The sequence below is a fragment of the Sinocyclocheilus anshuiensis genome, unplaced genomic scaffold (assembly GCF_001515605.1).
Source record: "Sinocyclocheilus anshuiensis isolate Anshui unplaced genomic scaffold, SAMN03320099.WGS_v1.1 scaffold1878, whole genome shotgun sequence".
NCBI lineage: Eukaryota > Metazoa > Chordata > Actinopteri > Cypriniformes > Cyprinidae > Sinocyclocheilus > Sinocyclocheilus anshuiensis.
Window position 1 is genome coordinate 194,965 of NW_015547722.1, and position 25,923 is coordinate 220,887.

A 25,923-nucleotide genomic window follows, 5' to 3' on the forward strand; every position below is an offset into this window, starting at 1 on the left:
TGTGTGTGTGTGTGTGGGTGTGTGTGTGTGTGTGTGTGTGTGTGTGTGGACTGCAGCGCTCTCAGGTATCTCTGGGTGAGGATGACGAGGATGCTAATTTTAGCCAGATAACCTCATCTCAGGTCCAGCGAGCCCGAGAGAACTTCACGCCTGACCAGATCGACCGCAAGGTACCTGTCAATCATTTGTGACATTCAGTTCTGTTGTCATAAGCTCTGTGTGTGAAAGCGTTGTCTGGTAGCAGATGCATGGGGTACTTGAGTAGTTTAACAGAGTTTGAATAACACTGAACATCCTAAATTCAAATATTTTAGTTGGTAAAATTGTTCGTCACTTACCCAAACAAACAAACAAAAGTTAGCCTTATGTTCATCTATAAGTTAGTGTGTTGTATAGAGCCCGACCGATATATCGGTTTGCCGATATTATCGGCCGATATATCGGTATCGGCGAATATGCCGCCGATATGAATTTTTTTTTTTACAGAACATATAATGCAGATAACATGCTTGAAATGGTGTAATTACTTAGTTTGTCCAGCAGAGCGCGCTCCATTGTTTGCTACTGGTGACCTGGATGAAACGCTTTAAAGCTTAAGTCAATGGAAAACCATTGAAACTTTAAAACTGGTTAGTGTCTTCTGCTAGTAACCAAAGCATTAAAAAACTATCTGAACTGATAAATAACAGATATGAGATTAAAATAATAGCAGATTTGTCTCATTTTAAATGAATAATAAAATATAATAAATAATAAAAACTGAGATAAAAAATGTACTTAAGCCAGAATTTAAATGTTACTATGGTAAAATAAATATTCAAACCACGTGTGTTACAACTAACACTGTTCAGTGCACTGATGTCAGACTCATTTTGGATAGTAAAGTTTATTGTTAAATTGTTAAATTCCCTTACATATCTCTGTCACCATTATAAGTGTTTGATCACCACATTTGAGTGATCATTGCAAAAAATGTGTTTATGTATCTATATTCTGTTTATGTATATACTGTATTCTATATATAGTACCAGTCAAATGTTTGGACACACGAATGGGAAAGTGTCCAAACTTTTGACTGGTACTGTACTATAATATACACAAAGATTATCGGCCGATATATCGGTATCGGCCTTTTTTTTTTACTCCCTAATATCGGTAACGGCCCCAAAAAACCCATATCTGTCGGGCTCTAGTGTTGTGTTTCAGAACAGTGACAGTTTACTCAGCCCCAAACCATTCAAGATCTCTCTTCAGCTGATTACTTTCTTCCAGGACTTTTCTCCTTTTAATGAAGTAATAGGGGCTCAGTGTAGACCATTTTTACATTTTTAAATAAAGTCATGTACATCTTGGATTACCTTGGGGTTAGTACATTTTTATTTTTGGGAGGACTGTTTCTTTATGAGCACAAGCAAATTATAAACTTTCTTGACTATGATACTCCATACTAATAAATGGAGCGGTGGGGGGACACTGGCCGCACTCCTGAGGGTCTTTCACACTTTCTAACTCTCAGTAATTTTTGCCTTTTCTCTGTATGTAAACTAGACACTTTTATAAACACTCCATGCTACAAAGACTCAATATGATAATATATGTTTACTTGTGCATTGCACTGCAAATCATCTTGCACTCTGCGCTGCTTCCCCTAAAATATTTCTTTTGCACATTTTCTTGTGCAGTATTTATGTAAAGTTCTTGTACAGTCTCAGATTATGTGAATGTATAGTCAACTATTTATAGTGTATGTATAGTCAGATGGTCAACTGTTTGTATAGGTTTATAATTGTTTTTCTTATACTTCTATTGTTGTATGTTTATATTTATGTTTAACCCTCATGTTGTGTTCTGGACATTTTGACACAGAGAGAAATTTCTTTCTCCCGAAAATGTTACTTAATGTTATCCAATTGGACTAAGATTTACTGACTTTGTTCACACAGGGCATAACTACTTCCACCGCAAAAATTGTTAATTTACGTAAAACATTTTTTATTTTATTCAACCTTGTTACACTTGTGGTGTTCCTGGTCAAAAAAGACCGGCCTACAAAAAATAGCTTATAAATCTCTTGTTATGCAATATTATCACCTAATATTGGTATCAATCTTTTTGTCAGCTTGTTTTCTTTCAATTAGGACTGGTTTTGTGTTTATGGAACTAATTTTTGTAGGCCTCATTAATCTGAGCTTACATACATCAGTTTTTGAGTGAAAAAAACTTGTAAAAATTGTGGATAATTTTGTCAATATTAAATAAAATATGAAAAAAAATTGCACTGTTTTTCACACTAGCATGCTCTAATGTTTAACCAAGAAATTTGTTTTGAAAAGCTTTTATTTCTTGCAAAATTGCAAAAAATCACCCTTGTGTTGTTCCCGGTCAAAAATGACTGGCCTACAACAAATAGCTTATAAATCTCTTATGCTGCTATATTATCATCAAATATTGGCATCAATCTTTTTGTCTAATCTGCACTGACTGCACCTACTTCTTCTTCTTTGGTTGGTTTTACATTGGGTTTTTAACTGCTTTGTTCTGCTTTTATGCCAAGGTGGCAGAGGTGGTCCAGTTCATCTTAATTAAAGACCAAAAAAAAATACCCATTCGAAGAGCAGGTTTGTCTTCTATGGTCAATGAATTACTCTTCATTAGATCCCCACTGCTTTATAGCTAAATAATTATTCATAATAGAAAATAGTATTTATATTGTATAAATGTATTTAATACATTGTTTGTGTTCACTCTCTTTTGACTGATTTCTGCAGATATTGGCAAACATGTGATAAAGGAATACAAAGCCATCTATACAGAAATCATGAACAGAGTTTGCCGCAAATTTGATCAGGTACAACAGATGGATCATACGGTGACTAAACGGCCTTTTATAGATGTGAATTTGAACAGAGGTGAACTTCTGTGTTTGATGCAGGTGTTTGGACTAAAGCTGGTTGGATTAAACCCCAAAAATCACATTTATATCCTGATTAATAAGCTGGAGCCCATTCATGGAGAGCCAGTGAGCATGTAAGTAACACACAAGATCCGTGATCCCTTTGTTTTTCAGTGTTAAGACTTCATGTGCTTCTGCAGTAATTCAGTACTTTATTTTGTCCATTCTGGGTTTGTTTAACAACGGTGTGCTGTTAAGAGGTTGTTTCTCTATTTCTTATGCCTGTTTTGTATAAATTACATGTGCATGTGCATGTTCATTTTTTCACACACACACCTGCACTAGTTTTGCGGTCTGTTTCTTCTGTCCACACAGAAACCCTGGAAACCCAAAGACAGGCCTGCTGTTTGTCATTCTGAGTGTCATCTTCATGAAGGGCGGTGTCATTAAAGAGAGTGAGTGGTGCGCCATTCACACAGTCATGTTACGCCGTTACTGATCAGTTTCTGTGGGTGGTTTGTTATTAATGTGTTGTCCATGAATGTTGTAGATCTGGTGTGGAATACACTCAAGAAGCTGCGGGTGGATCCAGGGTTTGTGCACTAAATCCTTTTGAAAAACTAAATTTACGTTTTTGTTGTTTTCGGGGGGTTTTTCACTTCTGATACCTCTGTCTTCTCACAGGGAAAAGCATGACGAGTTTGGTGATGTAAAGAAGGTGGTCACAGATGAGTTTGTACGGCAGAAGTAAGTGAAAGTGGCTTTCAGAATGGGCTTTGCAAAAAATCGAATGTGATTTTCATGCTCATCTCGTCAGTAAAGCCAGTTCTGTGATTAGTAGTAAATCTCCAGCACGTGCTTTCAGATGGAGCGGCATTTACTACACAGAGTGGTAGATCACTGACAAGCTACGCAAAATCGCGTTCAAAATTGCAGGCAATTCATTGCCGATTATGAACACGATTTTGCGTAATCTGAAAGCACGTGCTGGAGAGTTACTACTAATCACAGAACCGGCTTTACTGACGAGATGAGCATGAAAATCGCATTTAATTTTTTGCACAGCCCTACTTTCAGAAACAAAATGATTATAATGCTATAACCAAAATGAACTGATACTATAACCAGTGCAGTGTAGCATCTGCTATTTGATCCATGCCCTGACTTTGAATACTCACTAATGTTTTATAAAAACTGCCAAGAACACCCACAACAGATGTCTGTACCTACAAACCTATGAAAAATTTATTTTCCAAGGCTATGAAACTTCCTCCTATAAAACTATATAATATTTTAGAAAAAAAAAAACAGAACAAATAAATTAATGTTAATCTTTTATTTGTATTTAGCCTTCATACAAAAAAAGAAATGTGAAATCTCTGTCAAATAATCATCTCATTAATATTAATATATTTAACTTCAAACTATAGGCTAACATACACTAACAGTCAAAAGTTTTTGAACAGTAAGATTTTTAATGTTGTTGTATTTTTTTTTTTTTAAGAATTCTCTTCTGCTCAACAAGGCTGCATTTATTTGATCCAAAGTACAGCAAAAACAGTAAAATGTTGAACAGACTGGACTGGTGTCTTATCTTAGACCTACAGGCCCCTCCCACGATAGTTTGATTGACAGTGGCGTTTCAGCACAGACTGGACTGGTGTCTTATCTTAGACCTACAGGCCCCTCCCACGATAGTTTGATTGACAGTAGCGTTTCAGCACAGACTGGACTGGTGTCTTATCTTAGCCCCGCCCTGAGTGAACTGTCATCAGTTTCACCGCTGGAGCAGTTGTAGACAAGAATGACTCCTAAGCGTTTGAGGTGTTCTGTTGTTGGATGTAATAATGAACATAGCAGTCGTCATTTACTCCCGACATCTGAGCCGCTGAAGATGCAGTGGATTACGTTTGTTTCTGAAGAGAATATGCCCCTGATCTGCCTAAATTCGCGCTGCCTAAATTTGTAAATTCCCTTATGTTCGCGCTAATCATTCGAGATCCAGCTTCACCTACAGAAGTAAGAGTAAGATTCTTTTATGAATCTTTGCAAATCACCTGTCCTAATAATGTGCTAGTTAGCAAGTACCGCGGCTAGAGTAGACAGTCTCATGAGAACGGCTCGTCACCCCACGGAAGAGAGGGGCGGGGTCAGCAGAGCTCATTTGCATTTAAAGAAACATGGACTAAAACAGCTTGCTGTAAACAGAGCTGATTTTGATGGTAAAAAGGGTGTTGTTTTACACTACCATTGAGAAATTTCAACCAAAATATGTTATAGACTTTTCATTTTCGTCATATGATGCGATTTCAATTTTTCCTTTCTCTTTGAAGTGTTACAAGCTCTTAGTGCATAAAGAAGATCTATAAAGTTGCAAAGAGCCGCAAGCCCACCGGACGCTCCTTCGTCGAATTCGCCGGCCGCGCCTTTGTTAAGCCCGCCGCCTCTGCTCACCAATGTACAGTATGTGGAAAATAATGTGTTTTTTTAACCTTAAACCGCATAAACACATTTCATTACACCAAATACACAAAATGTTATTTTTAGCAGCATCATATGACCCCTTTAAGACCCTAAAGAATCATATCACCTTGTGGAAAATAGGCATCCGATGCCCCTTTAAAGCATCATTGCTAAATAAAAGTATTAATTTCTAGAATTTCTTCCCCCCCCCCCCCCAAAAAAAACATTTTTATTTCAGATAAATGCTGATCTTTGGATATTTCTATTCATCAAAGAATCCTGAAAAAAATGTACTCAGCTGTTTTAAATATTGATAATCAGTAAATCAGCATATTAGAATGATTTCTGAAAGATCATGTGACACTGAAGACTGGAGTAATGATGCTGAAAATTCAGCTTTGATCACAGAAATAAATTACATTTTAAAATATATTCAAATTGAAAGCAGTTATCTTAAATAGTAAAAATATTTCAAAATGGTACTGTTTTTGCTGTACTTTGTATCAAATAAATGCAGGCTTGGTGAGCAGAAGAGAATTCTTAAAAAAAAAAAACATTAAAAATGTTACTGTTCAAAAACTTGACTGGTAGTGTAGGCTGATTATTCTTATAGATTGAAATAAATGTGCTTCAGCCAGGATAAAGAGTATGAAACGTGCTCTGAATTGCTGCAGAAAACAAAAAAATTGAGCAACAACAGAATCATGTTGCTGGAGACGGGCTGTGAACAGTGTATGACAGTGTGAACAGCACAAATCAAATGGAATCTGATCTTTTTGATTATGATTTTCCATATGTGGTCCTAAATCTGATACAGGTCTGATGTTTCGCAAATCAATGTCCAGTGGTGTAATGTAACGAAGTAATAATACTTCGTTACAGTACTTAAGTATTTTTTGTGAGTATCTGTACTTTACTTGAGTTTTTATATTTCAGCCAACTTTTACTTTTACTCCACTACATTTCCTAATTAAAATGTATACTTTTACTCCGATACATTTCTCCGAAGTATATTTGTTACTTACTACAAAATAGTCAGAAGAACACAGACTGCAGGAAAGCAGGTTTGACGAATCAGTGGTCAGCGCGCGCAAGTTAGACTCATGCTCATGTGCAAACAAGTGCGCGCACAACCGCGGATGAGTTATTGAATGAATCAGCTTTTTGTACGAATCAGTTGAATAAATGTTTCAGTGATTCACTCATTAACACAGTCAAATGCTTTGTTTCTGAATGAATCAGTCGTTTGAATCTCAATGACTCACTCATTAACAGTCACTTGCTGTCACCTACTGGGGGTTTTAATTTCACATTTCGACTATTTTTTTCATGTTTTAAATTATTTCAGATATCAGTATTCAACTTTTTATGTTAAAAACAAAACATTAGACCTGTTTATGCATCTTTAACGGCAGTTTAAATGCATCCATGTCCCCTCTGAGATACATACACTGTAAATACATCTGAATGCTATTTCAGATGCAGATTCCAGAAATGATTTCTTATGTTGGAATAAAAGACACTAAGTACCAGATTAAGTGTTTCTTATTCTTACCCAAAAATACAAAATGGAAGAAAGAGTTAAAACTGAACACAATCTTGCTACTCAAGCCGTGTATGAACATATTTTCATATTCATTTTTTATATGTATTTATTTGATTCTTTTCCATTTTGCATTTACTTGTACTTTTACTTTTAATACTTAAGTACGTTTAAGATTTAAAAAATACTTTTCGTACTTGAGTAAAATTCTTAAAGTATGTGATATTTATTGTACTTAAGTAATATTCTAAACGGTGACTTCAACTTCTACCAAAGTCATTTTCTGGTAAGATATCTGTACTTTTACTTGAGAATGGCTTTCAGGTACTTTATACACCAGTTCAATTAACTGTTTATTATAGTGACCGCTCTATACAAGCTAAACTTTAGGGTTGGCACCATAAATATTTAAAAACTTTGCACATCACTTTTTTTTTAATGAACTTGAGTTTTCTCTGTTTACTTCAGCACATGCTGTCTTGTTTATCGTTCTTTTGCACATGCAGAGCAGTTCACAAAATTATTTTCACAGCGTAGTCTATAATTGCTTTGTGCACAATTTGGTGAAGATTGGACAAACGACCCAAGAGGAGTTTGAAAAAGTAGGCCCTGACATGTTCATGAGATTTATCCCTACAATGACTGTTAAACAGCCATCATTATTTATTCATGAGTGTAATGCCTTTCACTTGAGCACATAAATTCCAAACCAATAAATAAAATCAAAGTTCTAGTAAGTAATAAGTGTTGGCATGTGTCTTTTGTCTCACAGCTTTTTGATCAGGATCTTCAGAGCTGGACACAGCAGTTCAGAGAGGCCAGTGCTGCTGAGACCAGCAGCCAGAGCTCATGAAAACCTTGTGATGTGCATTTATTAGCCATATTTAAATAGACCTTCTTATTTAAACTGAGGTTGAAGAAAAACATGCTTTAATATGGAACTTATTTTTGGAGCTCTCTTGTTTTGTCAAAAAAAAATGTACACTTGTAAAATATTTTAATTACAATATTTCTTGTTTATAAATAAAGTTATTTTACAATTCTCTTGTTGGCAGTGTTCACAGTGTTATTTTACAGAAGTCGGTGTAGAGGTAATGTGGTCAAAAGTATGTGGACACCCTCTTATATTTAACAAGTTTGACTATTCCAGCCATTTCTGTGAGGACAATTCAGTGCTATAAATTGAAAATGCCACTCCAGAGAATTCTGTGCTTTTTTTGTTCCAAGGCATGGGAATGATAATATCTGTGTGCACAAAGCAAGGTCTGCACTCTGCATAGAAATACTTTTTCAAGTCTAGTGTGGAAGAACTTACCCTGCACAAAACCCAGACAGCAGTGTGGCTCAGATCTGAGCTTTGGCCAGACCAGTAATGTTTTACCACACTCTGGTTCAGTAATACATTTCTACATGGTTTCTAAATAGCAGCAACAGTGGATGAAACAAAGAGAGGCTACAAATCATTCATGACCTTAAAATTGATATAAACTACAACATATCCATTTCATACTTATTCAGAAAAATAAGCATTCTCAGTGACAACAGTTTGTAGTGCAACATCTAACATCAATTCAGCTGTTAACATGGTGACCAAAATTATTTGAACACTAGTTCAAGTATAGTTTGACCAGCTGAAAAATGGTTTTAAGTCAGTTATTTCTATATTTTGCTGTAGTGTGTCAGTAGGAAATATTAGTTTGCATTTCCAAACATTCATTTTGCCAATGAGATTTTTGTCTGACAACAGCTAGTGCTCCACACAGAGATCAGGGGCCTCATTTATAAAATGTTGCGCAGAAACCATCCTAAAATTGATCTTACGGTCATCTCTCAAATATGCGTATTTGTCATTCATAGACTGAACGTACACACAGAAAACACACGTACACCTCTCTTTCAGATGTGAAATCTATGAATCGCTAATGATCTTGAACTTGCGCGCAACTTAATAGTTTCAGCTCTCTGCCTTGTAAATGACTCCTAATTAATGTCATTAACATGTAAAAGATCACCAGTCATCATCCAAATGCTTTAATTTAGAATAGCGAGCTGCAAGTACAGCTTACATTTCCAAAAAACCTGCAGTACTCCGACAAGAAAAAGTTCGTAGTCTGCTCAGATCCTGACATGACGCTAAGCACTTCTCCACGTCAAAGACCGTTTTTACAAATATGAGCGTTGGCGTTATTTTAAAGGGATAGTTCACCCAAAAATGAAAATTAGCCATTATCTACTCACCCTCAAGCCATCCTAGGTGTATATGACTTCCTTCTTTCAGATTAATCCAATCGGAGTTATATTAAAGGGTCATGAAACCCGTTTATATAAGCCTTTTGACGGGTTGTGTAAAAACGGTTATGTGAATGAATCGCGTTTGTGCCGAACTCTTACTACAAAGCAAAAACAAACACTCTTCTTCGATCCATGAATGTTTCTCTCAGTTATTGTGCGCGATGTCATCTCACAGACTCTGAAATGTCTGTCATAGCAACATGCTGTTATGAATAATTAAGCGAAGCATCTTCTCATAGGATAAGAACACGCAGTCTCATTAATAATTTAATAGACACCGACATGTCATCGATGTACTATTACGCCCCATTCACACGGGGCGTCAGTGTTAACGCTTGACAGAGGGCGTTTCTGAAGCATGGTGCTGACGCGACCGTCATAGTGACAACAGCCAATCACATTAGTCTTCTGGTGTTGCATGAACGCGATTGGCTAGCGTCTGCGCTAGGGTATTTGCATAAGGTCATCTGATTGGCTGACGCCTGCATTGGCGCTTGAAAAGTTTTCAACTTCTGCCGCGAGCGACGGACCCACAATTCATTTCGCCAACGCTTGACGTCACTCCATTCAAAGTAAACTAGAGGTGTTGACGCTGACGCCCTGTGTGAATGGGGTGTTAGTCCATTGCCACGTCACAAATTGTGACGTCAACACAATGTAGATTTTAAACCCGGAAGATGAAAATAGTTCAAAAAAGCTTAAAATTAACCAGTTTTCTCCAACAGTTAAAATTATCGGATACTAACATTGTCTTCTATGATGTGCAACACAAACAAGCTGTTTAATGACAGTCAGCAGGTGTTGCAGTTCATCAGTCCAAAAGAAGTGAAATAAAGCAATAATAAAGAGAAATAATCACTTTAATGTAGCTTGCTCCAACAGTTGTACACGGAAGCAGTTCTGGACGGATGACGTATGAGGTCGGCGTTGCGCATGCGCCGGTGAGTCTTGTGAAAACCAACGTTTGTTTACAGGATCAAAGGAAGCAAAGTTTCCTCATTTAGCAAAGGAAAACCAGTCTCTTCTTGGCTTATAGCGAAATCCTCCGACATTCTTCTTTACAAATCCTCGTTTTGTACTTCTAATAAGTGACCGTTGTTTTGTTTTGATCTCTCCCCTGCGCTTCTGCGTTCGTCACTTCTGAGCGGCGCATGCGCAACGCTGACCTCATACGTCATCCGCCCGGAGCTGCTTCCGTTTACAACAGTGAGCGCAAGCTAGATTAAATTGATTATTACGTTTTGAATATGGATATTTTTCTTACAAAAACGCATCGATTCACTACAGGAGGCCTTTGTTCACCCCCCGAGCTCTGTGAGGCACTTTTTATTATGGATGGATGCGCTTTATTTCACTTCTTTTGGACTGATGCATGCAACACCCGCTGAGTGCCATTAAACAGCTTGGAAGATCAAAGACAATTTTTTATATAACTCCGATTGGATTCGTCTGAAAGAAGAAAGTCATATACACCTAGGATGCCTTGAGGGTGAGTACTTCATGGGCTAATTTTCATTTTTGGGTGAACTAACCCTTTAAGCGTACGCACCCTCTAAGATCAAATCTGAGCATATGCACGCTTTATAAATGAGGCCCCTGATCTCTATATTTCCTTCCAAGCAGTGGTCAGCTGTTGATACTGTTATCTGCAGCTCTTAATGTGAAGCGTTAACATCTTTAGTGAGGGAGAGAAACAATGCGCCAGGAGTAGGAAGGGCTTGAATGAAGCAAGCTAATTTTTAGAGTATATAGCGTCAAAAGATTATTACCATAAATTACCCTGAGTGCTTTGAGGAGTGTACTGCTCCATTGTTTTGATGCACTGCTCACATTAAACAGTAGAAATGGTTAAATGGTGCTACTGTTGTCTTTAGGTTTCAGTCCAGTTGGAACCAAGAACCAGAAGACGGTCTGCTATTTGAGGACCCTAATGTAGACTGTCATATAGGACAACACAACAAAAAATGACTGTCTTCACCTTTAATGAAGCCTGTGAGATGCAGTTTGAGAGATTAAATGATCTGGTCAGCTGTGATGTCTCTGGACTGACAGTCATTTGACTCATAAAGCAGGAACATCACAACAAATGCACAATTAGACCTTCTAATCTTTCGCTTTACACATACACCTTCCATAACTTATACATTTTCATGACATCAATGTATAAATCTAAATAACTGAATCTAAAGTAGTTGGCATTTCTCGTTCACTTAACATGTAATTTTATACAAGATCTGAGAGACACCGTTAACAGTGAATAACACCACTCACCCCAAAATTATTGCAAATATTACAAAATTATACCCAAGGTCAGAAGGCCATACAAATAAGGAAAATATATGTAATCATTTAGAGAACTGAACTGGTGTGGTCTTGTCTAGTTGTGTTCTGGTACGGTCAGTAAAGCATCCTCTGGATCTCTGTCCACATCCACATTCTGAAACATCACAACATGATGATCAATATCACACAAATCCACATCTCAAACAAAGACAGGAGGCTGCTAAAAAGTAGAGGATAACGTTCTTAAATTAACTTTTGTAAATGCATCTTTGTCATGCATTTGTAAGTCCCCTTCTCTAATAATGAAGGATGTACCAAATACTGTTATATGTTCATGCACGATTACAAATCTGATGAATATAAACTACTCAAACACATCATGATGGTGCACTTTCAGATGACCATTCACGTGTTAAGATTGGATTAATTAGAAACATTCATGAATTTAAGTAAAGATGAAAACATGTTTTGGGAGTCACTACAGAACCTGTGACATGTATTTGTGCAGCGCAAACAACATTACTGCATGTAAAAAACACACACAGCACTGAGTGGAAACAAGATTCGATTTGTTTTGTTGAGTGGAAATTTCAGAATGGCATCTGTACCAGGAGTGGAATCAAGGGCTAAACTGTCAACTCAAAACCAGTCTTTGCTGTCTGATGCATCAACAACTAGTCAGGGCACAAATTGTTGCATCAACGTGTGCTTCAGTGGGACAGAACAAGAAATGCAGGGTAAAGCCCAATTTAAACCATCTTCAGAACCCCAGTGCTCCGAATCTGCTTCCTCCGCTCACACAACTCCTTGGTTCTTCCAGAAGTCAGATATTGTGGAGGCTTTAAATTGTGGATGTTTTTGCGAAAAAACGCTGACCCAGGAGCAAAGCGTCTTCATATTTATACTAGTTGCAGGCAAAGACCCAACCATTTGGTGCAGCACAGGATCATGGCATGACTCTTTTCACAAGCGCTGACAAACTTGTTAAAAGCAAACCGATACAAAATACAAAGGATATACCTTTGTCTTGAATGTAGACAAGAACAGGCAGCTGCGATGAAGGAGAGGAGTGAACAAGAGTTGTCAAATCAGACAACTTCTAGCCATTACCTACTGGCAGTTTTAGTATGATATTGAGACTATCTTTTAATTATTTGTGTTTTTTTTATATTTCAATATTTGTTTTTGAACAACAGTTTAAAAAAGTATTACCCATTTATTATCATTATTTATTTAATGCTGAATTAAAACATTTTTTTCAAAAGCTACTTTTTATAATGTCTATTCAATGCTTTTATTTAGCACACTTTATATAATCATTTAGCCAAAATTGATGTGTGATTAATTTGATTAATTAATCTGCAAATCATAATGAATTATTTACATTAAAAAAATTAAATCTACATACAGATGTCTTCCCAATTTCGACTGCTTTTTTTCATCAGAATTCTTATTATCTGTAAATATCTGTATGAATATAAAAAGAGGGGGTCAATATCAGAAGTAGCAGTCAGTATGTGGTGTGTCCAGGGTTTATGTACTACTTTGCATCTCATCTTAATGAACTGGGAAAAATTTGCCAGTTGTTGCTGTGAGATGTAACTTCACTCTTCCACCAAAGCACTTGCAAGTCCTCAAACACATCTGGGGGTTCATATGTGGTCTGGCATTACAAGGACGACCAGCTGTCCTTCCCTGTAGCACTGGCTTACCGTACTTTACATTACAGACCATGCAGTTTATTGCTCTGCAGTTCTCATGCCTCCTGCAGCAGGACCAATGAATGTTCACACAGGTGAGTAGAAACCATGAATATATTTCCTCTGCTGTTTTTCAGTGCCAGTAGAAAGGTCTCTTTACTGTCCTAAGTTATTGTAAATGTGACATAAATTTTCATTTGACTGTAAACCGTTAGTGTCTTGAGGACTGTTTTACAGGCATATGCTCAATAATTGTTTATGGTAACAAGCATGAAAAAAAATTTCTAATAAAGATCTGTAAATCTTATTTGGATTTTACAAAATTATCTGCCCAAGTAAATCACTTGTTTGTGGTGCCTCTAAGTAAAAATGGTAAGGGCACAGTCAAAGTTCAGTTTCTGACTGCAAAGGATTTATGTGGAATCTAATTTGTCACAATTCAACTTTTGCACAAGCTGGCACTGAAAAACTTAATGAAGAATTGCCTGCACAAAGCCTAGACCTGAACCCCATTAAACACCTCTGGTAACACCTTAGTTTAGGGACCAATTCTCTCTATTAACTAGTTGCTTATTAGCATGCATATCACTAGCATATTGGCTGTTTATTAGTACTTATAAAGTATATACTGTATTAATCCTACCAGCAAATTAAGAGTTTATTCAGGAAAAACTCATATAGTCAGTTTATAGTGAGAATTGGTCCCCAAACTAAAGTGTTACCCACCTCTGGGATGATTTGGAGAAATGAGCAAGGCCCCATAATCCAACATCAGGATTGACCATCATATAACATGAATGGGAATATACAGTAAGAGGATAAACAGAAAAGACATTACAGTATAGTATGAGCAAAACTGATTAAACATTATTCTGAATACTGCCCATCATAGACTGCTATGGATTAAAACACACTTTTTTTCCCTCATACAATTTCCCCAAACTTCTTAGATTTACAGTTTTTATTCTATTTTAGTAAATTTCCAAACTGTTTTTGTAACATTAGGAGTTGACTTTTCAAAAATTGCTGTCATGCTTGTTATGGTTGTACATGCATGTAGTATATGACTGAATATATGACTGTAGTTGACCTTACCTTAACCCTAAGCCTATACCCATCACTAACTAACTAAATAAATAAATAAAACAAAATAAACCAACTGGTATTTTTAAGCCATCTGGTATGAGGACACAGGAAGTACCCTTATAAACCATGTTTATGTTGTAATAACCATGTAATTATACACAGTTGAGTTCTCATAAACCATGTATTCAAGTACACACACACACACTTTGAACATTGTTGTTAGCATTTAAAATCATTCTTATACTGTAACAAGTATTCATTATATTTACTGTAGTTATCTGTTGTGGAAAATTTCAAACCATTTGTATTTAATCTATATCTATAAATAAGCTATACCAAATTATTCTCTGATTAACAATTAAGATAAATTGGATTAATTCACAGTCAAATGTATTAAAATCAACCATAACAGGCGCAAATTAAAAGTTTAATGTTTGTAATATCATCAAAGGCAAATACTTTAAATTAGATGTAAATAAAGATGAAGCACTTCTTAAATGTAGATGGAAAAGCTTTGTACTAATAAGTGAACTGAACGCGCTGAAATTTTGGAAAAAACTGCATTGCTGAAGATCCGTTGTAAAATTAGTACTAAGGGATTTGAAAATAGCAATTACTTGTTAAAAAAAATAAAATACCAAAGCAAAATAAATAAATAAATAATTGGCTGCTCTTTAGTAGATAAACAGTATGAAAGTATTACTGTGCTCACCACAGGTCTGTCTCTGTGTGTGTTTACTGCTTCAACATTCAGGAAAATGGACTCAACTTCACAGCCTGAAAATACATAAGAATATCAGATCATGTTATGATCTAACTGATCTATATGTAAAAAGCTATATTTCAGAAGAGTGAGAGAGTCTGACCATAGGCAACAGGAGTGAGTTTCATCACCGTATGCAGAGGACACTTCAGATAAGGCAGCTCATCTGGAGGAACATCAGGACAGAGTGGTCATTAAAACACTCAGCCAAATGTACATGCACACCCTAGACTGACAGTTTTCTATCCAAGCAATTTAAGAGTAAAATGTTGTAAATATCAGTGACATGCAAGATGTGTGTGAACTTGAACTTCTTACCTGGATTTCTGTATTGATGAATCATACAATATGGTTTGACCAGAATTATAGACAAACACAATCTGACTAATTACACACAAGCAGTTGTACTGTTACATTTTTTACTGAAGACATTGACTAAGCATTTACCGTGCATACTTGAAAATGTGAGTGAACCCCTGATTTTAACAACTTGTGGATCCTATTTAGCAGAAGCACAACTTCTACCAAATTTTTCTTGTAGCTGCTTATAAAACATACACCACATTGAGGATACATTGGGGTAAAGGCACAGAGTGGGGTCAACGAGTGCAGGCACATAAGAGTGTGTAAAAAGTCACCAGTGCAATCCAATGTTCAGTCACATGAATATGTAACTAGACGAGCAACAGAGAGTAGATTTTTTACTCCCCAATGCTAAAACTAACTTTCTGAGACGTACAGTACTATATAGGGCAATGAAATCATGGTATTTTTTTACCAAGGTCATTAATTATTATAACACGGAAAAAAGATTTTAGAAGGCAGGTGAAGGCACACCGTATTATTGTATTTATAGATAGTTGAGGCATAAGAATTAATTGAATGAGCAATACGTTTTATAGTAGGTGAGTTATATATTAAAAGGTGGAAGAAATGTTTAAAGTGGTGCTCATGGAATGTGAAAAATGTATTTAATATTTTTATATGTACGTAATAATGTATGGATTTTAAGTGTTGTGTGGACCCCAGGAAGACAGTGCTCTTGGGCATAGCTAATGGGGATCCAAATAAATGAACAAATATCAGCAGAGGTGGACAAAGTACACAGTTCCATTACTTGAGTGAAAGTACAGATACTGCTGGTCAAATATTACTCCATTACAAGTGAATGTTGTAAAGACAGATTTTTACTGAAGTAAAAGTACAGAAGTACTTGCATTTAAAAGTACTTAAGTGCCTAAATTATCAACAATAATAATATAATAATAATATAATAATCCAATTGTAATACTTGCAATACATTACGCCTACTGAATGCACTGACTAATTACACACAAGCAGTAAAGGCACAGAGTGGTGTATGTTTTATAGGCAGCTACAAGAAAAATTTGGTAGAAGTTGTGCTTCAGCTTAAGAGGATTCACAAGCTTGTAGTATATCTTTGGAATAAAGAGCTTTTAGAATGTTAAAAACCTATAGAAATTAAACAAGTTGACAAAAAAAACAATAATTTATTTAACACCCCTACCCACCCCCACAAAAGCAGCATGGTAGTGATCTCACACAGCTCTGGCAGACAGTGCACACATCTACGTGTAGCCATAATAAGCCATTCATACACATTTGAACCGAGTGGACACTGAAACTGCTGTAAATACAGAGTGATAAGGAAGAAAGAAAAATCAAACCTGCTTTAAAACCCAGAGACCATACAAATAACAAATAAATTATTATTTTTCCAAAGCATTGTTTGAATTTCCAAAGCACTATTTGAATTGCGAACGTAGCCGCTCAGTGAAGGCTTTAAAACCAAGCGGAATCTTCTGCCGCCTAGTTGCTCCCGCTTCACAGCAAGCGGGACTCGTGTTTTGATTTCTGCAAATCAGTTTGGTTGAATGCAAAGACGTGATTATAGATCGTAAGCACAACATCCAGCTAGAAAACATACTATCTACCTTTTACTATTTGCAATAGTTGGACCGAGACTATGGAATAACCTTCCTTTATGTGAAAGCTTCAAATTATGAGTTTAAAACTAAATTGAAATCTTATTTTCTTATTGGCTTTTTAAACTTTGTATGTTAAATTATCTTTTGAGTTTACTGATGTTATTCTTTTTACTGGTTTTTATTTTATTTGTACAGCACTATGGTCAACTGAATAAAGAGCTTTTAGAATGTTAAAAACCTATAGAAATTAAACAAGTTGACAAAAAAAACAATAATTTATTTAACACCCCTACCCACCCCCACAAAAGCAGCATGGTAGTGATCTCACACAGCTCTGGCAGACAGTGCACACATCTACGTGTAGCCATAATAAGCCATTCATACACATTTGAACCGAGTGGACACTGAAACTGCTGTAAATACAGAGTGATAAGGAAGAAAGAAAAATCAAACCTGCTTTAAAACCCAGAGACCATACAAATAACAAATAAATTATTATTTTTCCAAAGCATTGTTTGAATTGTGAACGTAGCCGCTCGAGGAAGGCTTTAAGACCAAGCAGAATCCTCTGCCGCCTATCGCTCCCGCTTCACAGCGAGTGGGACTCGTGTTTTGATTTCTGCAAATCAGTTTGGTCGAATGCAAAGACGTGATTATTGATCGTAAGCACAACATCCAGCTAGAAAACATACTATCTACCTTTTACTATTTGCAATAGTTGGACCGAGACTATGGAATAACCTTCCTTTATGTGAAAGCTTCAAATTATGAGTTTAAAACTAAATTGAAATCTTATTTTCTTATTGGCTTTTTAAACTTTGTATGTTAAATTATCTTTTGAGTTTACTGATGTTATTCTTTTTACTGGTTTTTATTTTATTTGTACAGCACTATGGTCAACTGCTGTTGTGTTTATCGGTGCTTAATAAATACAAATAGCCTACCTGAGGGAAGATGTCTTTCACTATTGTAAGTTAATGTTGTTAAATAGAGAAACTGCATTATACATTTTTAAAATGTCTATAACTTCTAGTGCATTTATAAGAAGAGCAGGAAAAAGCCCTTTCAGTTGTGAGTGATAGGCCTATTTAATTTTATTTGCTGGGCTGTTGCTGATTTGTAAGATTATTATTCGATAATATTGTTTAATTTATGTACATAATTGTTTGCCTCCTATGGGATTATGACGTGCGCATCAGGGGTGATTCTAGGATTTTCATTTTAGGGGGGCTCAGCCCCAAATGAGAGTAGCTATAATAATAAAAAATAATAATGAATAAATAAAATAAAAAAAATTGTTTGACGAATTGGGTAGGGTGGTATACTAAACTTATTGCAGTATTCCACTGTATTGCATAGATGGTTATAGCATTTGAGAAATGAATAAGCCAAATCTCTCTCACACACACACACACACACCTGTTTACTCTACAAACACGAAATTATACTGTTTGCATTTCTACAAAGCTCTTTCTTTAGCTCAAGTATACAAACCTCTTTCTATGCTCAAGTACTGTCTGTCACTGTCTTTTTAATCAGTTCTGTGCATTACTGTATGGTTAAACCACATGCACTGTAATATGTTTAATATTGAAAGTTACATTTTCAAATGAAAATAGCAACATGATCGTTTTATAAAGTAGGCTATGCGTTCATATGTGTTAAGGGCTGCATTTTTGCTGGAGGAAACAGCTGTGGTGTGATGAGGGGTGAACGGAGCGAAAACTTTACAGTAGATGGAAAACTGATTGCTCCCCCGTGACATTTTGTAAACTCTATTTATGACAAAGAACTGCACAGATACCGATATTATAACAATCTATTGATAAACACACATCTTGTCCTCTGTTTCTCGCTCTGCGCCGCCGCGGTCTGCGGATTGAAGAACGTGCTGAAAGACGGGGAGGAGCCGAAGTCTGCCGCCGTTTTCATATGAAATTTAAAGCTGCGTTAGCCCAGGGCCCCGCAAAGGCTTAATGCAGCACTGTCCAAATGTACTGTCCACCTCTGCATATCAGCATGTATAATGCCAAGCATCGGATGGAGTGGTGTAAAGCACACCACTAGACTCAGGAATGATGGAAATGTGTTCTGTGGAGTGAAGAATTGTGCTTCTGTTGGGCTAGTCTGGGCTTGAAGAACAAGCCTGACTGCACTGTGCAGTTGAATGTGCCCCATGGTGACAGAAGAGTTTGTTGTTTGACAGGAATCGGTGAATTTTCGGAAGGACAGACATGCTTCAGTAAGGGAACAACCGGATGCCGAAACAGCTGATGCTGGAGCAAGTTAAGCACTGCTCTGGTGGTTAATTCACATATTAAATAGGTTCAGTCCTCCCTAAAAAGAGATTTATGAACTTCCCTGGTGGCAATTTTAAAAGGATTTATGTGGAATAGTTCAAACTGTGTCCCAAGTCTACTTCTTTGTTAATGAGGTAATTAGGCTGGTAATTGGGTTGGCTTTCCAGGCTGGGGTTAAATCCTTCTTTCAAGCCTGAATGAATAAGGGAAGTCTTTATTTGGATAGTTTTTTAGCTTGTTTTGTAGCTCGTGAGGAAATAATGATAGGCCTAATGATCAAACCTAAAGTAACAAACACCAGAGTACATGGATAGGAATAGTGGCAGTGTGGACTTGAATAGAGATCACAACACTTTTTAATCAATACAGAAATCCAGGTCGTTCCACAAACTTTTGATTGCAAATGTACAGCTCAAGTATTGGAGTAATGTTCCAGTAGTATGTTCTGAAAGATTTTCTCTACCTGAGGTTTTGTCTAGGAAGTACGCCAGCAGACAGCGCATGACAGCCTGATGACATATGACCAGAACGTTCTCCTGCCGCTCAAGCTCCATGATTACAGGCTCTAAACGCTGAACCAGATCCTCATAGGACTGAACACACACAAATACACAAGCATTGCAATACAAATAAAACAAGGATAAAAACAACTTACTGTCATTTCAGATCAACTGTCTACCTGGCCTCAAAAAAAAAAAAACATTTCAAAGGATAGCTCACCCCACCCTCCCAAATGTGAAGACAAAACATTTTGATTGCCTCCTGGTTGCTGGCTGCAGTACAGGGGCCCGTTTTTCGTACGTCACATTACATCTGAGATGATTTGAAAGATGCCAGATCTTCTAATCGTGATAACTGATCACTGGCTAATTTGGTTCTTCAAACGAATTTGTGGATTTGATTAAAATATGTGGATTAAGTTGTCTAAGATTACTGCACGTTCTCGTGTTACGCGAAAAGGGCAGATGTATCGATACTCGAAACCACGATCAGCAATGCAGCGATTGGCTGGCGGCAAGACAGCAACGTAATGACATCATATAATTAAAAGAAGACACCTGATGAAAAAGCTGACAAGTTTCTGGAACTTTATAAGGACACAGCCAAGCGAACAAAGCTAGATAAATGTTATAATAGATAAATGAAATGTGCTCTGTTTTTAATTTATTTGCTATTTTTTTTACATGAGTCTGTCAGGGTTGGGGATGAAGGGATGAGGAGAGGACTCAATGGTGCAGGAGATAAGGGCTTTTTATTAAAAATAAAACAAAATAAACAACAAAAACTACCGCGTGGGGGAAAAACAGGCTGGCAAGGCTAGGCAAGGCAGGATCTGGACACGACATGACAGAACACATCCAGGGAGATACGAAGAAGAACTCGCACGGGACTGCAAACACAAGGATAATAAATACCAAGCAAACGAGGAGGGTAATGAGGGAACACATGTGGGGCAAATTAACCAATAATCAGGTAACAAGATGGGTGGGACATAAGAGCACATGGCACACAGGAAACCACGACAAAAGCCATGTGCTCACACAAAACAAAGACAAGGACATGAAAGCACGCAGTCGATAACACGAGCTGCGTGCAACAACAGCACAAGACAACAAGAAAAGCACGCGGCCCAACACAAACCATGTGCTACACAAACACAACACACGTGGACAGAAGAGCGCACGGCCGAGCGAACTCGAGACTGCACGCTCCCACAACCAAACAGGGAAACAGGACACGCAGACGAGAAAAACAAGATGACAACAAGACACATGAAAACAAGACATGACGGGAGTGTCAGGGCTCTGTCACAAAACCATGAATAACACTAGACCGAAGTGACAGAACCCTGACAGATTCCCAATTATATATTTACGATTTCTAGTATTTGTACAGGCTTTACATTTTTATTTCAATTTTGTAATTAGCAATTCATTTAATTTTATCTTTGAAGCAGATTTGTTACGTGACAGCATTAATTCAAGTTTCTTAAGGGTCAACATCTATGTTATCTGCATCTCCTGCACAAATATTACCCTGCATATGCAAATCTTTTTGACGTCATTCTACTTTCATAGTCACCACTCAAATTAATGCATGACTCAGATTAGCTGTATAGCATGTGTAAGACTCCAATACAATTATAAAGTAATTATTTTATCATGAATAAATCTTTCAGTGAGTAAAACTGGCTGTGTCTATAGTACACACAACATTATTATATTATTTTCAAATTAATTTTTAAATTAGTATTATTCTAAATTATTGTCCCTGGATCAGTAGGGTACTCTTGTAATAAAGTAGCAGTGGCTGGGACAGATTTTAAGTGTCAAAACGTCATGTTTTGTGTGAATACACGGTTCGCAAAACTTTCAAATTTTATTTTTTCAAAATATACATATAATCTGAATTATTCAAAACAAGTGAGACTGAACGACAAGGCCATACATACATTTGAAGTGGAGGATGGAGTTCCCTACACATGGGTGAGAAGATGGAAGCTCTTCATTCATGTATAAATGTAATGATCATAGTCTGTGCTTGGACTTTACTCTGATGATTTACATTATTAACAAGTTATTGTTGGTGATCAGAGAGATAATAACGTCACTAATTAAAGACTATTTTAAAATAACAGAGAGGTATAATTTGCATACTGGAGCATAATTATCATAATTAAAAACTAAACCCAGAGTCATTCGCATTATTTGTCGTTGAAATTTATGCATCATCAAAGTTCAATAAATTACCCACAAGAGATAACAAAAATGCAAACTTCCGCAGTGAACCAACAACATTTACTACTGGCGAGTAACCTATAAATTCCTAATTTTTCTTGCCACAACATATACTCACTTCACCCTTTGGATAGCGGTACCGGTATTTGTCTTGGTCTCTGAGAGCAAACTCCTCAGTAAAGTGATCTTGAATCTCTTCGTAAGTCATCTCCTCACACACACCCTGCACATGAACACATGACAAATGCATGACATGCAAGAAGACAAACACACTCTGCAAAAGAACCAAAACAAAGGGCTACTGCCTGGGGTTGCAAATCAGCAACTGCTGACAATGTCATATGTGTGACTAGAAACAGGACTAGACTCACAGCATCAATCTCGTTCAGTGCTTTCCACTGTTCATAAGGCACTCCGATTGCCTCTGCGGTCTGGATCGTTCTCCTCATGTGACTGGTCCAGATCTTCAGATCCAGGATGCACTGACCCCTGATGTATGTGCCTAGAGCTGCAGCAAACTGACAAAAATAGGTCTTCTGTTTTTCAGCTTGTTGCTGTGCAGAGGTTATGGGTGTTTCTAGGGCATTGCCATGTAATTTTTTATGGGTGACATGAGAGGGGACCAGTAAGGTGGTTTACTGCTCCAGTCAAATGAGTCCACCCCAAATCTCTATACTATTATGGGTAGGGTTTAGGGCAGTCAAAGTAAAATTCAAACATTCATCAAATTTAAGATAAAAATGCACAAACAAATGCAAAAACTTATGATGTGATGCTCTGAAAATATGTGAATTAGATTAGATTAGATAGACTTTATTGTCCCGAGGGAAAATTGTCTTGGACACATACTTAATACAATACATACACACGCATGCACACACACAATACCTACAATACATACACAAACTGCCATCGACCAACCAGTTGCACACTACCCATCATACAACACACCTGTAATCGTCATAATAATAATATTCATAGGAGAGAAAAAAAATCATAAAATATACTTGATTATCGTTATCGTTACAATTAAATGGTATCTCCCATTTAAATTGCGGTACAGTTTGTGAAAAGATCTTGATTTACCAAATACTAATTACCACCAAACACTCAGTAAAAGTTTACCACTCTGCACTTCCTGTTTGTTGCTGCCGTGTGTTTTGAGTTTGAGCTCTGTCAAGTTAATTCTTTGTCGTCTAATTTTTTATCTTAAAATCAATTCTATACACCATCATTTTCGTTTCTATAACGTGTGAATATATCCCAAAGCTTTGATGGACAGGGACTAAGGAATTCTTAAAGCGGTTAAGCATGCAATAAAGCGTCTTCCTGAGGGAAGAAGCTGATACTCAGGGTGGAGGACATGGGTGGGATCTGAAATAATTTTTGCCTGTCTGTGATGATGGTTTCAGCAAAGACAGCCTGAAGTGTGGGATGCTGCTTAACTCCCATGATTTTCATGGCTCTCTGTGTTAACCGTGTAATCTGTGCTTTCAGCTGTACACTGAGATTGCCAAACCAGGCAGAGATGCCATACCGCAGAAGGCTCTCAATTACAGCATGATAGAAGAGAAGCAACACTCTCTGGTTAACACCAAAGACCCTCAGCCTACGTAAAAAGTGTAGTCGCTGTTGAACCTTAGTATAGATGTTTTCTACCTGGACACGCCATGTCAGCTTGTTATCAATGCGTATGCCCAGATATCTGTAGGAATCAACCTGGACTATGTTCTGGTCATTGATGACCCTCAGCCTACGTAGAAAGTGTAGTCGCTGTTGAACCTAAGTACAGATGTTTTCTACCTGAATACTCCATGTCAGTTTGTTATCAGTTTGTATGCCCAGCTATCTGTAGGAATCAACCTGGGCTATGTTCTGGTCATTGATGGCCACTGGTAAGTGGTCTCCAATGGATTTGGGATCAGACACCATCTCCAATGTTTTCTTAGTGTTGATGATGAGAAAATGTTTGTTGCACCATTGAACAAAGTTCTGAACCTCATGTTTATATGCAACGGAATCTGGTGTATCTAATATGAGACCCAGGATAGCTGTATCATCAGAGAACTTAATCATGTAATTGTTAGCAGTACTACATGTACATTCATTAGTGTACAGTGTGAACAGTGTACACTAATGTGTACATTGAGACTTTTCTTACAGCTCTCAATTCAAAAGTGCCTCCAACATACTCTTTAGGCAAGGGGTGCAGAGTTTAGCTTTAACCCTAACCAAACACACCTGATCCAGCTAATCAAGTCCTTCAGGCTTTTTTGAAAACTACATGGTATATGTCTTGGAACAGGGCTGTGACCCTCCAGGAACTGAATTCTGCATCCCTGCTTTAGGCAGATTTGAGGTTATCAATTACATAGCCATAACCCACTGACAGTGTACAACTCAAGGATCCCAACTTTGCACATCTTTTGCGCAATCTGACATAAATAGATGTAAAGTTCCCTTTTGAGGGAACTCGCACTGCGTAAGAAAATAGCGATGCAAGTATATCGGGTGTTATGGGAAGTGTTCCCTGTTCCGGTTGTCCTATTTAATGCAGCCTAAAAATCCTTTAACGGATTTAAATAATAGAAATGTGTAAGTGCGTTATGTGTAAGCCAGGTTAAAGAGATGGTTCTTTAATCTAGATTTAAACTGACAGAGTGTGTCTGCCTCCCGAACAGTGTTAGGTAGGTTAATCCAGAGTTTGGGCACTAAATAGAAAAAGGATCTGCCGCCCGCAGTTGGTTTTGATATTCTAGGCATTATCAAATTGCCAGAGTTCTGAGAACGCAGCGGACGTGGAGGACTATAGTAATAAGAGCTTATAAGAGCTTGTTCAAATACTGAGGTGCTAAACCACTCAGGGCTGTATAAGTAATAAGCAAGATTTTAAAATGTATACAATGTTTAATAGGGAGCCAGTGCAGTGTTGACAGAACCGAGCTAATATGGTCTCCCGGAACTAATGCTCCTCGCGACAGCCGCTACTTGGCCGATTCCTCTGAGGAAGGATTTACTGACTCAGAGACGGGGCACCCTTTGGCACCCGCATCCAGACCTCTGGAAACTTCATGTCTGGTCCCTGGACGGGACGCGGAGGTTCTAGGTAACCTACCCCAGGAGATAGTTGACACCCTCATGTCTAGAAATATAACACATAGTCTTAGAGTTTGCACTTGACTAACTGGGGCCCAGGTCAGGAAGCAGACAGACTGGCTAACCCGACCATCTGCTAGCCGCCTCACGTCACAGAAATCAGTTCATTCTCAGCACACAGAGACTCTTTCACCTAGATATCACACTATAGAGACTGTATCTGTTCCCCGAACTAGAAAATACCAAAAATGTCCAAACCAATTTAAGAGTAACAATTTAACTGATGTTCAACAAATAAAAAACAGATGCAATACGGATAAACAAATGATAAAGCTTGGCTTAGAAACGTGGCTTTCAAAGGAAAGATTGCTATCAAATAGCACACCTAGGTTCCTAACTGATGACAAAGAATTGACAGAGTAGTCATCGAGTCTTAGAGAGTGTTCTAGGTTATTACATGGGGAGGTTTTAGGTCTGATAATTAACACCTCTGTTTTTCCAGAATTTAGCTGTAAGAAATTACTCGTCATCCAGTTTTTTATATCGACTATGCATTCCATTGGTTTTTCATTTTGGTATGTTTCGCCGCGCCGTGAAGAAATATAGAGCTGAGTATCATCAGCATTAACAGTGAAAGCTAACACCGTGTTTCCTGATGATATCTCCCAGAGTTAACATATAAAGCATGAAGAGTAACCGCCCTAGTACTGAGCCTTGAGGTACTCCATACTGCACTTGTGGTCGATATGATACCTCTTCATTCACTGCTACGAATTGATGGCGGTCAGATAAGTACGATTTGAACCATGCTAATGCA

General features: G+C 37.3%; 2 protein-coding genes across 4 annotated transcripts in view; one reads left to right on the top strand and one right to left on the bottom strand.

Moving 5' to 3' along the window:
- Positions 1-3,656, top strand: part of LOC107704229 (non-structural maintenance of chromosomes element 3 homolog) — an 8,009-nt gene extending 4,353 nt beyond the window's left edge. The window contains exons 3-9 of the mRNA XM_016507119.1: positions 57-170; positions 2,555-2,618; positions 2,769-2,848; positions 2,933-3,027; positions 3,269-3,348; positions 3,444-3,486; positions 3,578-3,656. Of these exons, the coding sequence (XP_016362605.1) occupies positions 57-170; positions 2,555-2,618; positions 2,769-2,848; positions 2,933-3,027; positions 3,269-3,348; positions 3,444-3,486; positions 3,578-3,644 (543 nt within the window). The 3' untranslated portion in view covers positions 3,645-3,656. The remainder of the gene's footprint in view (positions 1-56; positions 171-2,554; positions 2,619-2,768; positions 2,849-2,932; positions 3,028-3,268; positions 3,349-3,443; positions 3,487-3,577) is intronic.
- A 7,110-nt stretch (positions 3,657-10,766) lies between these two features.
- LOC107704228 (6-phosphofructo-2-kinase/fructose-2,6-bisphosphatase-like) overlaps positions 10,767-25,923 on the bottom strand; it is a 35,776-nt gene continuing 20,619 nt past the window's right edge. For all 3 annotated transcript variants that reach the window (XM_016507117.1, XM_016507118.1, XM_016507116.1), the window contains 6 exons: positions 22,382-22,528; positions 22,129-22,233; positions 19,736-19,865; positions 15,127-15,189; positions 14,973-15,037; positions 10,767-11,628 (listed from right to left, as the gene is read on the bottom strand). In XM_016507117.1, coding sequence (XP_016362603.1) covers positions 11,569-11,628; positions 14,973-15,037; positions 15,127-15,189; positions 19,736-19,865; positions 22,129-22,233; positions 22,382-22,528 — 570 coding nt within the window. In that variant the 3' untranslated portion in view covers positions 10,767-11,568. The remainder of the gene's footprint in view (positions 11,629-14,972; positions 15,038-15,126; positions 15,190-19,735; positions 19,866-22,128; positions 22,234-22,381; positions 22,529-25,923) is intronic.